The sequence below is a fragment of the Alexandromys fortis genome, unplaced genomic scaffold, assembly GCF_014885135.2.
Source record: "Alexandromys fortis isolate MF-2015 unplaced genomic scaffold, M_Fortis_MF-2015_v1.1 scaffold_160, whole genome shotgun sequence".
NCBI lineage: Eukaryota > Metazoa > Chordata > Mammalia > Rodentia > Cricetidae > Alexandromys > Alexandromys fortis.
The window spans coordinates 3,537,463-3,550,796 of NW_026068035.1; the positions used below are offsets into that span (position 1 = coordinate 3,537,463).

Below are 13,334 nucleotides of genomic sequence, written 5' to 3' on the forward strand. Positions count from 1 at the left end.
AATACAGAAACAAATCCAAGTGGTGATGGCCTACGCCTTTAATTCCAACTCGCCCTTAATCCCAGCACTAGAGGGAATATAAAATGAGAGGAGAGAGAGGCAGTTCACTTAGTTTATGGTCACTCAGCCTTGGTAGAGGTAAGACTTCTCTAGTGGCTTGACTACCTTGCTTTTCTGGTTTTCAGGTCCACCCCCAATTTCTGTCTCTGGGTTTTTATTATTCGTGCTACAGGCGGCCTTTCTTCCTTTGCTGTGTGTGAAGTTTGTTCGTGTCATAGGTACCGTCGTACATGCCTGTTGTTGAGTGGATTCATAGGCACACATACCTCATCTGTTTGCCGTCAGGCTGTCTCCTCCTTGACCCTTGTGATGAGTGGGTGCTGCTATTAAAGGTTGTGTGTTTCTGTGTGGGTTACGTGGCTGTTTCCTGTACACACCTAGGAGTGGAATGTGGCGAACCCTGTTTACCTATATTTTCCGAAGGGGCTGCACGATTCTGCGTTCCTCCTGCCATCCCCGTGGATGTGAAGCAGGGGCTCATTGCGGCTGCTGCTGATTAATGGCATTGGGTGCCTCTGCCTGTAAGCATGTTCTGTTTTTAAGTTTTTTAAATTATTTTACGCGTCGATGTTTTCTCTTCATGTTTGTAAGCACACCATGTATGTGCCGTGCCTATGGAGGCCAGGAGAGGACATGAGATCTCCTGGAACTGGAGTTACAGACAGTTGAGCAGTCACATGGTGTTCTGGGAACCAAATCCTAGTCCTGCGCAAAAGCAGCAGGTGCCCTTAACCAACAAGCCATCTCTTCAGCCACACCGCACTGCCGCCCCATCTGTATAGACATTCGCAGTGCGCTGGCATCCATGTGTTATCTTTGCGCTAGGTCTAGAGTACTGAGGTGGCCTGAATAGACACAGTCTGCTCACCCTTCCGACCTTCAGCCCAAGGAGTGATAGCAGATAAACAAAACAGGTAACAGGGTGGCCCTGGGAATCATCCACAATGTGACCACAACTCAAATTTAAAAAGAAAAGGGAAGAGAGGTAGTGGTGGCCCACGCCTTTAATCCCAGCACTCAGGAGGCAGAGGCAGGCAGATCTCTGTGAGTTCTGGTCTACAAGAGCTAGTTCCAGAATAGGTTCCAGAGCCACAGAGAAACCCTGTCTCGAAAAACCAAAAGAAAAAAAAAAGAAAGAAAAAGAAAAAGAAAAGAAAGAGTCGTGAGATCATGTTTCCAGACACACGTGAAATCAGACTTGAGCATCTGTGAAGATACTCAGCTCTGAAGCTTACATCTTTAGCCCTTCAGAAACATCAGATTTGCAGTAACAGATTCAGTTGTTCAGTGTGGTGTGCCATCGTCCCCAGTAAGAGCTGGCGCATCATAGGAAAGTGTGTGCCTAGACAAAAGCTAGCAAGGTGTGGGATAAATAGGGGAGGGTCCCTTGCTTTTGATGGGCACTGAATATCAGTGGGAGACCAGAAGCTCTGGAGATGGAGAGGCAGGGTGGTTGTGCATTCAGAAGTGGCTAGGAGGCTCACTATCTTGCCGTGTTTACCGTGTCACAGTAACAAGAATAACTAAGTACCTACAGAGTTCCTCCCAGGTCACCTTCTCTGAAGGATGAAAACACGCAGCAAAGCCGGATTGGCCGGCTGCCGGTCCGGTCTGCACCTGCCCCTGCGCTCTCTCCAGGGTTGCCAGGGCTCTACCCAAAGCTCGACACCTGCTGGGTTCACCCAAAACCCAGGACCCCAGACTGCTACGCCTGTGCAGATGGACGCCCGGGCGCCGGAAGTTCCTTGCGGGGACGTGCTGCAGAACGCGGTGAGTGACGCGTGCCCTAGGGCTCCGTGGACCGAGGTCAACGGCTTTAGGGTACTGGAAGGGATCGAGGTCACAGCCATAAGAGTGTTGGGGAACCGAAGTCGTGAGCCAAAGAGGTAGGTGGCGGACGCTGAGCTGCTGGGGATGAAACTTGTTTCTACAGAGCCCGGATCCTTGTCCCATACCTTGCTCAGCCTCTCCCCTCCCCCACTTCAATTCTGTCCTAGTCCCTAGCACTCTGAGAGTGCTTTCCCCTTTCTAGGTCCCACAGCCTTGTCCCAGATCTCGCCCACCCCTCCTTTCCCTCCTAAAGGCTCCGCCTCAAGCCGAAGCCCCGCCCCATTCCTTCTCCTGGCGTCTCCTCTGGCCCCTGCCAAAGCAGTTCCTACTGTGATGTTTCTGATAACCCCTGCCAGCATAACCATGAGGACCATGGCAGGTCCTTGTGTTTGTCCCCATTTAAGAGAGTCCACTAGAGCCCACTTAATTTACATTCTTTCGGAAGGCTACCTGCCACAGGGGACCTACACAGAAGAGCGCAGGGTCCAGATTCCAGGACCCGTGCTTCCATCCGTAGGACAGGCACCAAAGTTGTTGGGACAAGATCACACAAGGTAGACACATACAGGATGTGTGGACTATAAAGCATCAAACAACCTGAAAGCCTGGCAGTCACCACAGTGGCATTTCTGTAGGCGTTGCGCCGTACACTATTAAACAGCCAAAGCTCAAACAAAGGGCCCACTGGCCTTTGATTCGCCCTGAACTATTTCCTGTGCTCACATCTCCAGGGAGACGAGTTACAGCCCCTCTGTCTTGTTTAGATCTTGTCCATCATAGTGCTCACGCTGGCACAGGCCTGTAATCCCCGTGTTGGAGAGCCGAAGCAGGAGCATCTGAGTTCCTGGTCAGTCTGGGATACATAAGCAGACCCTGCCTCAAAAAAACAAAACAAGTGCCCTGCATCATGGGGAATGACTTATTTTCCCAAGACTGTGAGGCAGAAGGAGATTAATGAACGTTGGAAGCCATCTGGGTCCATACAATGAGTTCCAGCGCAGCTGGGATGAATAGGGAGGCCCTGTCTCAAACAACAACCACCACAACAAAAAAACAACAAAACAAAATCAATGGGCATGTATGTTTAGGTAGTCCATGATATTTATGATGTCCTACACTAATATAAATATCTCATTCAGTTACCTAAGGTTTATTTTCAGGCAGAAAATCTACTTCAGGAGCTTGAAGAACACTTCCGAGCTCTGACCACAACATTAAACCTCAGAAATATCCTTTTCTGGTCTTACCAAACACTAGCAAGCCGTCGGTTGGTAGATTGCAGCGGAGTAGTGTCTTGTTCTCTGATAGCAGCGTGTGACTGCTTCCACGTGATGTCCTAGTGTTTGCGTTTGTGCCTCTATGCTTGGCCTCCGACTGACTGGCAATGCAAGGCATTGAACGGCCAGTGGAGAAAGCTGAGAGAGAACTGAGCCTGTCCGGCTGGCAGCACAGCCTCCGCAGCAATTGGGAACCTGAGAGAGCAGTGTTGATGGTCTCCGGCGTGGAAGGCCGTTTCTAGGGCCTACCTTTGATTTGACTGGAACAAGCAAGTCGGTGTTTGTCTCAGAAGAACTGGCCCCACGTGTCAGTGGGCCTCTTCATGTTTAGAATGGCAAGCTAGAACTGGGCAAGCATTTCAGTGACTTGCTTAAACTGGTTCTGCGATGGCTTTACTTGTGAGTTCACTAGGATATAGTTATTTTATAAAATTTAAAAATAAAATATAGTGCCGGATGGTGGTGGCGCACGCCTTTAATCCCAGCACTTGGGAGGCAGAGGCAGGCGGATCTCTGTGAGTTCGAGACCAGCCTAGTCTACAGAGCTAGTTCCAGGACAGGCTCCAAAGCCACAGAGAAACCCTGTCTCGAAAAACCAAAAAATAAAATATAGTGTGTAAATATAGGTTAGCATCTGCCCTAAGACTTGCCTAATCGAAGGGTTTTTTTTCCCCCAAAGGGGTTTTTAGACATGATTTTTTTACATGATTAAATTCACTTTAAAAATCATATTAAGCAGGGGCTGGAGAGATGGCTCAGTGGTTAAGAGCACTGCCTGCTCTTCCAAAGGTCCTGAGTTCAATTCCCAGCAACCACATGGTGGCTCACAACTATCTGTAATGGGGTCTGGTGCCCTCTTCTGACCTGCAGGCATACACACAGACAGAATATTGTATACATAATAAATAAATAAATAAATAAATAAATAAATAAATAAATAATCATATTAAGGGACTGGAGAGACGGCTCAGCTGTTAGGGCATGTGCTGCTCTTACAGAGGGCCCAGGTTTGGTTCCCAGCACCCACAGAGTGGCTCACAACCATCTGTACCTCCAGTTTCAGAGGATCCCACACCCCTTTCTGATCTCCTCAAGCACCAGGCCAGTCTGTGGTGAACATACATACATTCAGGCAAAACACTTACACACATAAAATAAATAAATCTGAAATAATAAATCAAGTGAAGTGGGCCATTGAAATGAGTCAGTCTGTGGAGTGCTTGCACCATGCCGTAGTTCCATCCACAGGCTCCCTCCTGAAAAGAGAGAACTGTTGCAGAGAGTTGTCCCCTGACCTTCAAACCTGTGTCATTTGTACACGTGCACACACGCATACACACACACACACACTTACCCAACTCACATATATGCACTAAATACCTTTTCTGATTGGTTTTTATTGAGCTCTACATTTTTCTCTGCTCCCTTCCCTTCCCCCCTCTTCACTAGTTTTTAAAAAATAAGCTACCAAGAAGTTGGTTTAAAAATGAGCTAATGTCCATCATAGTTACACTCAGTGACTCAGAGTTCGGCTATAGCTCGCCAAACTCAAGTCTTCAAGCCTATGTCCAAGCTGGGGGCACTGTTTTCAAAACTTAGTCCCCAGCTGAAGACACAAAATCTAGTCCACAGTTAAAGACAGTGTGCTAAGAAAAGCCAAGGGAGGGGTAATTACACGGACTTTGGACCGCCTGACTTCCTCACTGCGCACACCGCTCTGCCGTATGTCCAGGGCCATGTGCCGAGCAGGTGCAGGTTGAATGAAGCAGGAGCTTTCATTTGTACACGTGCACACATGTGTACCCGTGAGTCGGGCTAATGGGACCCACATGTACCATTCTCCTTGACATTGTACTGGAAGAAATGGGAAATCGCATCAAGGACCTACAGAAAAATGTTGACGACCTAATGGCTCAAGCTGGAATCGAGAATTCAGTCAAAGAACAGACGGTAAGGCCATGGTTAAGACACCGCTATGTGGACTGTCTGTCCCTGGTTACATGAAAAGTCTTCAGTGCTAAGGAGAGGTGCATCCATGTGCTCTTTTACCACTAAACCGTGATCGTCATTCCTTAAAAGTTAAATATTCCAAGTAAAAATTCTCATTTAAAAATTAGATTTTATAAGAGTATTTTTCATCCTTATTCCTCAAATCAGTTTTTTTTTTAAAAAAAAATTATTTATTTAGTATGTACACAATATTCTGTCTGTGTGTATGCCTACAGGCCAGAAGAGGGCACCAGACCTCATTACAGATGGTTGTGAGCCACCATGTGGTTGCTGGGAACTCAGGACCTTTGGAAGAGCAGGCAATGCTCTTAACCTCTGAGCCATCTCTCCAGCACCTCAAGCCAGTTTTTAGCCACAACACAATTATAATGAATGAAAGGCTGGGATTTATAGTCAGTTCCTGTCTGAGATAATACATTTGTTTGATCAGTTAAAGAAGAAAGATGCAGGCTGGAGAGATGGCTCAGAGGTTAAGAGCGCTGGTTGCTGGCAATTGAACTCAGGACTTCTGGAAATGCAACTCAGTATGGCATTGTTGACACATACGACATTCTACTTTCTTCTCACTTATCCACCCCTCCCCCCCACATGGTCATTGAACAGTTTAGATACCCCTGTTTACCTCTGTCTCACAATCAGTTAATGGTAAATCACCCCTGCTTACCCAGCTAAAGCAGAGCTCGGTCACCTATCAGTGATGCATGGCTATCCCAATCAGTGGTTTCAAAACACTGGAGGGTCGCGCATGGGGAGATCCCATCCCCCAAACTCAACACGACAAAGTAAAAGTAAAATTTCTGACTGGAGGCAAAACATGCAGCTTTCTTTACCTATGAACGTCCATTCAGACACGCCCGGTTCATCCAGGTGCCTCTAGGCACTGTGGACTCCAAATCCTCCACCCTCCCTCCAGCAAATTCCCATCTTTTGTGTCCAGGGCAGTAGCCAGGTGGTGGTGGCGGCTCAGGCCTTTAATCCCAGCAGAGGCAGGCGGATCTTTGTGAGTTCGAGACCAGCCTGGTCTACAAGAGACCAGGGCAGTAGAGTGGTGGCAGGAGCAGACAGGCCTCAGCTGATACAATGGCTTGAATGCTGCTCTGGCTGTCACCTGCAGGGTGAGCTCCTCAAGCTCTGGCTCTGAATCCAGTGGATTAAAATACTAACTAGATATAGGTTTAGATGTCAAATTGAGTGTTTGAGTAATTGTCAAAATGTTGCATTCCTTAATGCACACAGTCACCAAAGGCAAAAGCCGTGAAAGCCTTTCAGAACAAAGGCCTGAGTAATTAGAAGACTTACGCCAACTTGTGCTTGCTCAAGGCTGGGGTTGTCACACGAGGCTCCAGAAACCCTGCAAACCCTACATGGTTCTCCCACTGTGGAAACAGTCCCATACCCATACGAAAAACTTTTTAATCTGTGCTTCTAAATTGTACAATCTCTCCTGGCATGCAGTAAGTGCAGAATTTTGTCTAGAAAGTTTCTGTCCCCTACCCACCAGAGGACAGTGAGTTGGGGGTGGTTAGTCACAGTGACAGGCTCCATACTGCTGCCCCAGTGCCTACAGAGTGCCCTTATCTGAAGAAAAGGGATTTCTATCATTGAAGTATTTCTCTATACTGAATTTTGCCTATATACAAATGTTTAACGATTGCTAGTAATTATGGAATTTTATTGAAAACTACTCTAGGACTTATTTAACTGAACATTAATTAGTCTGTATATAAGCCATGTAAATAAGCTTTTCTCTTTAAATTCTCTTTCAGACCTGAAGATGTTAAACGAGCCATGTGAAATTGTGAAAATGACACCTATACTGTTTGAGTAATCTGTGCAGTATGAATTTTGTTTTTTAGAGACTTGAAATCAAACCCAGGACCTAAAATGTAGTAGACAAGTGGCTACCACTGGGCTATATGCTAACCCATTAAAAAACAAATAAAAAACAAGAGCAATAAAATAATAACATACTTCAGAGAGTGACTAATACCAAAGATGAGACTTGTAAATAAGGACTAAATGTTTTTCAATGCATATTTGTAAATCATGGAAGTAAAGCATACACTATATTAACATATTTTCCAAATAAAAATTCTACATTGATTTTTAAAAAAAAATCAGTTGTCTGATGTAACTGCTTTTAGCTGTTTTAATTTTTATTAATTTTTTTCTTTTTCTTACAACATATTTTATCATATTCTTTCCCTTCCCCTTACTCCTCACACTTCCTCCCTCCCCCTCCCTGCTCACCCAACTTTTGGTTCTTTCCTACAGCTGCTTTTATTATTTTTATTTTCTTTTTAATCAATATCTTCTAAGCAAATGAACCTGGTAACATTTTCTTTAACTTTCTTGAGATTTATTTTTTTTATTTTAAGTATGGATGTTTTGCTTGCGTGTCTGCAGTGTCTGATAGAGGGTGTTGGAGGCCATGGAACTCCAGTTAAACATGGTTGCTAGCTGCGATCTTCACGCTTGGGAGTCTCATCCAGGTCCTCAGGAAGAGTAGTTAGTGCTCTTAACCCACTGAATCATCTCTCCAGCCCCACATGTATCTGCTTTTAAACACCTATTCTAGCTCCCTCCTGCTCCTCGCTCGTGCCTTCTCAGTGGATAGTTGAAGAAAGTCATTAGTCATGAAAGCTATTGCCCAAGCCTGAAATCCCTGCAATAGGGAAACCGAGGCAGGAAGATCGTGAGTTTGAGGCTACCCTTGGCTCCATAGCAGATACCTGTCAAAATGAACAAACAAAACCCCCGTAGATTAAGATTATATATCCAATATTCCCGAAATGAGTTCTCTCCGGCCTTCTGCGAGCCTCTGCATGTTCATCCATCTTATTTTCCTTACCCCACTTTTGGTTTTAATTTAAAACTAATGGCTTGCAGGGGTTGCCTTTAATCCCAGGCAACAGAGGCTGGCAGATCTCTGAGTCTGAGCAGCCGGGTCTATTTAGTGAGTACTAGGCCAGCCCTGTCTCAAAAACAAAGTACAACTTTTATGTTTTCAGTTGGTTGAAATCTGGATTTATGGATGGGGCTCCTCCCCCATACTCTACTTTTTGGCTGTGCTCTGTATGCTTCTCTGCAGCTCCAGAGCTGTCAGGGGCTGCCCACCCTCAGGGCTCCTAAATGGCCCAGTGTGAACACTGCGTGTTCATGTGCTAGGTCTTTGTCTTGCATGCTCTGAGACTGCACAGGCAGACTGCAGCCTTCTGCACCTTGCTATTTGTTGGTCCCTGGGATTCTGGACCAACAACTCAGTGCCATGCAACAGTAACTGAGCCGCTTAGTTTCTCTTTGTGCCTGGTGCATCTCCGAATAGCACTGCAGTGAGGCTGCTGTTTTCCTTGTGTGCACTGGCAAAGTTGTTTACTTCCAAGCTTACTCTTCTCCCATCCAAGTACTAACCAGGCCCGACCCTGCTTAGCTTCTGGGATCAGATGAGATCAGGCACATTCAGGGTGGTATGGTCATAGATCCAAGCTTACTCTTCACTATCTTGAGTAATTCCTGGGCATTGCCTAAAGGGCATCCTGGAATGTTTGGAGACAAATCTCCAGGTGCTGAGAGGTCCACCTGAGGTTTCAGCTGGATTCAAGCAGGAATGCGAGATCAAGTCGACTATTCTGCAGTCTGAGAGCACCAGTGAAGTTGGTCAGAGCGAGAGCCAACTGAACAAAACTGCATCTGTGATTGTCTGAATGTTTACATGCCTTCAACTGCTATGTTGGGACGCTGGCCCCATGACAGCTGTATTTGGAGAGAAGGCCTCTAAGGAAGTAATTAGGGATAAATGAGGTCACAAGAGAAATGAGGTCACCAGGGCAGCACTCTGATCCAGCAGGTCTGGTGTCCTCCTAAGAGACAGCAGTTTGCTCTTTCTCTGTGTGCATACTAAGGACAGACCATGGGGACACAGTGAAAAGGCTGTCCCTGCAAGCCAGTGTCCTGATGCCGAACTGTCTCCAAACCTTGGCCTTGTACTTCCAGAACTGAGAGAATCCACTTCCCTTGTTTAGGCCCGTCTGTTCGTTCTGTTAGGACAGTGTAGTAGGGAGGGGGCCGCTTGTTCATCCCGGCCACCCAGAACCAAAATAACCACACAGAAAATTATTTAAAACACTGCTTGGCTCATCAGCTCCAGCTTCTTATTGGCTAACACTTATATCTTAATCTAACCCACTTCTAGTAATCTGTGTGTCGCCATGTGACTACGGCTTACCAGCTAAAGTTCTGTCTGGCTCCAGCTGGGTTACATGGCTTCTCTCTGACTCCGCCCTCCTTTCTCCCAGCATTCGGCTTAGTTTTCCCTCCCTAACTGTTCCCCTATAGCTCTGCTTATAGGCCCAAAGCAGTTTCTTTATTCATTAATCAATAAAAGAAGGACCTCCCACACCAGGACAGTTCAAGCATACGGTAACAAGGGGTATACAATGAACAAGGAATGTGGAAAGGAAAATGTTTGCTCACCTTTTTCTCATAACATCTGAACAACTATTATCAATAAAATGTAATCTAACTTCATACAATTCACCCCGCTCAATGCGCTATTTTATATGCGAAGTAAGATTAAGACTGGATCATGCTGTGGGTTTGTCACCTCGAAATTCATATACTGATGTCTAAACCCAGTATCTCAGACCATGATTGTATTTGGAGTGGTTATCATGTGTAAAGGTTGTACAGAAGGGGGTGTGACTTGAGCAATGTGACTGGTTTTCTCATAACTAGGGGTATTTGAGACATACACACATAAGAAAGCTTGTCAAGACAATGCAAAGACTGGGACAAAGTATCCTCAATCCAAGGACCAGCAGAGACTTCCAGGAACCTCCAGAGTCAAGGGGCGAGGACAGAGGCCCACGGCCTCAAATGGACCCCAGAACACCTTGACCTCAGGTTCACCTTGAAGCAGGAGGGTCTTTGCTGAAGCTACCCAGTCTGTGGTACTTTGTTCCAACAGCCCTAGCAACCACTCGACCCTGGGTTTCACTTCAAGAGTAAAGACATCTGCCGGGTGGTGGTGGCACATGTCTTTAATCCCAGCACTCGGGAGGCAAGTAGGTGGATCTCTGTGAGTTCGAGGCCAGCCTGGTCTACAAGAGTTAGTTCCAGGACAGGCACCAAAGTTACAGAGAAACCCTGTCTTGAATCCCCCCCCCCAAAAAAAAGTAAAGACATTTACAGTCAGTAAATCACACAGCAGCGATCGACTGTTCCCTACTGCACGTTTATTTGCTTCAGCTAGTTAAGGCCCCACAACCCTCATCTCAAGGATCCTCCAGCCTCCAGCCATGTTCTGCTGCAGGCCCTTCCCAAGGCTTTGAAGAGCTGAGTATTTCTACATGGAGGGGTCCCCAGGTCCTCTGCACAGCCTGTGAGGGCAGTGCTCAGTATCTGTACTTTGTAGAGTAGTCCTTGGGGGACACCACCAGACCCCGGCCTTTGCGGGCGCCACGGTACACAGTCTCTATGATGTCAACCATTTCCTGCTTGTCTTCCATGGCCCAGTTGATCTTGTTGTTGTTGCCAGTGCCCAGATCAATCATGATATGTTTGTTTCTGAAAGAGAAAGCAGCAGCAATGCTCACCAGAGACTTCCACAAACAAGCCCATTCTCCCTGCTGTTCCAAGCTCCTACAATGTCATTTAAAGGCACAAACCAAAGAGACCACAGTAAAAAGCCAAATAAAATAAAAACACTAAATATTATTCCCTAGAAATGCAATCAGCAGTCACACACTCTTCCTGCACTCTGCTGTATCTCCTATGCATTCATATATATATATGAATGAATATATACATATATATAATTTAGATTTTTGAACAGGATTTCTCTACATAGCTCTGACTGTCCTGGAAATTACTACATAGACCAGGCTGGCCTCAAATCAGAGATTCGCCTGGCTCTGCCTCCCAAGTGCTGGATTGAAGGCATGCACCACTGTGCCCTGCAATTGTGCATTCGTATCTTAAGACTATAAAGGCCAAAAGACAGTTCTATGACTTGGAATGATAAGTAGTTTTTCAAAGAGTTGCACTAATTTTCCTGAAAAGGCAATATGTAACCTTTGCATGTTTTGCTTACAGGAACTTGGTACAGATTTACCACAAGCCCTGTAACTGTGAGGTGAGGATGGTACCTTACATGCCTTGCCTGCTGGGACTGGGAAACAGAGAACCTTTAGAAGATAGCCCCACCCCCTAGGAGTCTGCAATGGCAGCTGAACATGTGGCACAGTAAAAGGCCAAGGGCATGGCCATCAGAACTGCTGAGTGAGGCCTGGAATGACCACAAGCCAGAGCACTCAGACACAGGAGATAAGGTGGGTGTCTCCCAGGTGTGGGTGGCTTTCCTGGTCTACAGGAGGCATCTGAAGCTGGGACACCGCCTCTGTTTAACTTGCACCTTCAAACTGTGAGGTCAGAAAGGACTGTGGAGAGAAGAGAAGTCCCTGTTGTGGCTGCAAGAGGCTGATCGACTTGTTCAGTTACAAACACCAATCAGAAGGAGACTTGGTCAGACCCCTTCCCAGAGAAAAACACAGCTAGGAAGGTAATAGCAAGCCATATTACCTAAAAAGTTTGTGTAGCCCTATTGGGTGTGTGTCTGGGGGGAGGGGGCGTGTTCCCACCCATTTCCTCTGAACCACAACTGCTGAGGCCTCCTTAGGTCTCTGCTTCACAGAGGCACAGATAAAGGGGAGCTGTGCCTACTCCACACAACTCAGGCCACGCTGACTCGAGTGATGTGGATTGCTGTTCTGGGCATGGGGTCTCAAGGGGTCCTTGGGAACCCTGGAGACAGTCCTGCTTTGCTTATGGGAAGGATGACAATCTCCAGGAGTAACAGGGAAAATCCTATGATACTTCCCTGTGACCCTGTGACTGCAGAACCTCTTCTTGCCTGTGACTCTGGCATGGGACACTGCGTAGATGTGCACGTTCCAGATGTGCACCAAGCTCCTCAGCAGCTGGCTTTAAAAAGGAGATTATCCCAATGACACAGGTGAGCATAACACTCCCTGAGAGGTGAAGCCGGAAATCAGGACAGTACAAAAAGGATTCACTGCAGGGCGGGGAAAATGGCTTAGAGGTTAAGAGCATTGTGCTCTTCCAAAGGTCCTGAGTTCAAGTCCCAGCAACCACATGGTGGCTCACAACCATCTGTAATGAGATCTGGTGCCCTCTTCTGGCTGAAGACATACATGCAGATACAACACTTTATATAATAAATAAATAAATCTTTGAAAAAGGACTCACTGTGACAGACAACGGATGCTGCCTCCTCCTGGTGGAAGAGCCTTTAAGAGCTGGGCAGCAAGCAAGCAAGAAGCAGCAAGAAGCCTTAGACACCCAGAAGGGCTTCCAGACAATTATGCAGCCTACAAGTCAGGCCTGGCAGGGAATCAGCTGCTGCCTCCTCCTGGTGGAAGAGCCTTTAAGAGCTGGGCAGCAAGCAAGCAAGAAGCAGCAAGAAGCCTTAGACACCCAGAAGGGCTTCCAGACAATTATGCAGCCTACAAGTCAGGCCTGGCAGGGAATCAGCTGCTGCCTCCTCCTGGTGGAAGAGCCTTTAAGAGCTGGGCAGCAAGCAAGCAAGAAGCAGCAAGAAGCCTTAGACACCCAGAAGGGCTTCCAGACAATTATGCAGCCTACAAGTCAGGCCTGGCAGGGAATCAGCTGGCCCTGCTTATTTCCAGAACTGTAAGGTCATAAATGAGAGCCAGCTTACACTGCTAAGTCTCTGTATAAGATGAAGCACATAACCCTGCTTAGCAATCTGGACACAGCTTCTGGAGGTCTGTGGCTATATACCAACTTATTTATTTGAAGGCATCGGAAATGCATGCAAGAATGTCTTCCATTTAATTATACTTCACACCAGTTTCTGCACAGTATTTCAATATGTAATGTGTTCCTGAGTGAATGTTAAACCTGGAATTGCTACTGCGAAATCATTTAAAAGATTCACATTGGGGGGCTGGAGAGATGGCTCAGAGGTTAAGAGCATTGCCTGCTCTTCCAAAGGTTCTGAGTTCAATTCCCAGCAACCACATGGTGGCTCACAACCATCTGTAATGAGGTCTGGTGCCCTCTTCTGGCCTGCAGACATATACACAGACACAATATTGTATACATAATAAATAAATA

General features: G+C 46.5%; 2 protein-coding genes across 2 annotated transcripts; one reads left to right on the top strand and one right to left on the bottom strand.

Moving 5' to 3' along the window:
* Positions 1–1,268: 1,268 nt before the first annotated feature.
* On the top strand, positions 1,269–7,171 carry Hsbp1l1 (heat shock factor binding protein 1 like 1). The gene is made up of 4 exons (XM_050165038.1): positions 1,269–1,830; positions 3,051–3,117; positions 5,023–5,117; positions 6,944–7,171. Exons 1-4 carry the CDS (start codon positions 1,627–1,629, stop codon positions 6,947–6,949), a joined length of 372 nt encoding a protein of 123 aa, XP_050020995.1. The 5' UTR covers positions 1,269–1,626; the 3' UTR covers positions 6,950–7,171.
* A 3,220-nt stretch (positions 7,172–10,391) lies between these two features.
* LOC126515406 (thioredoxin-like protein 4A) lies at positions 10,392–10,825 on the bottom strand (the record flags this gene model as incomplete). Its single annotated transcript, XM_050165041.1, has 1 exon — positions 10,392–10,825. A coding segment is annotated over one exon (255 nt), but the record flags the coding sequence as incomplete, so codon positions are not given.
* Between the last annotated feature and the right edge of the window lie 2,509 nt (positions 10,826–13,334).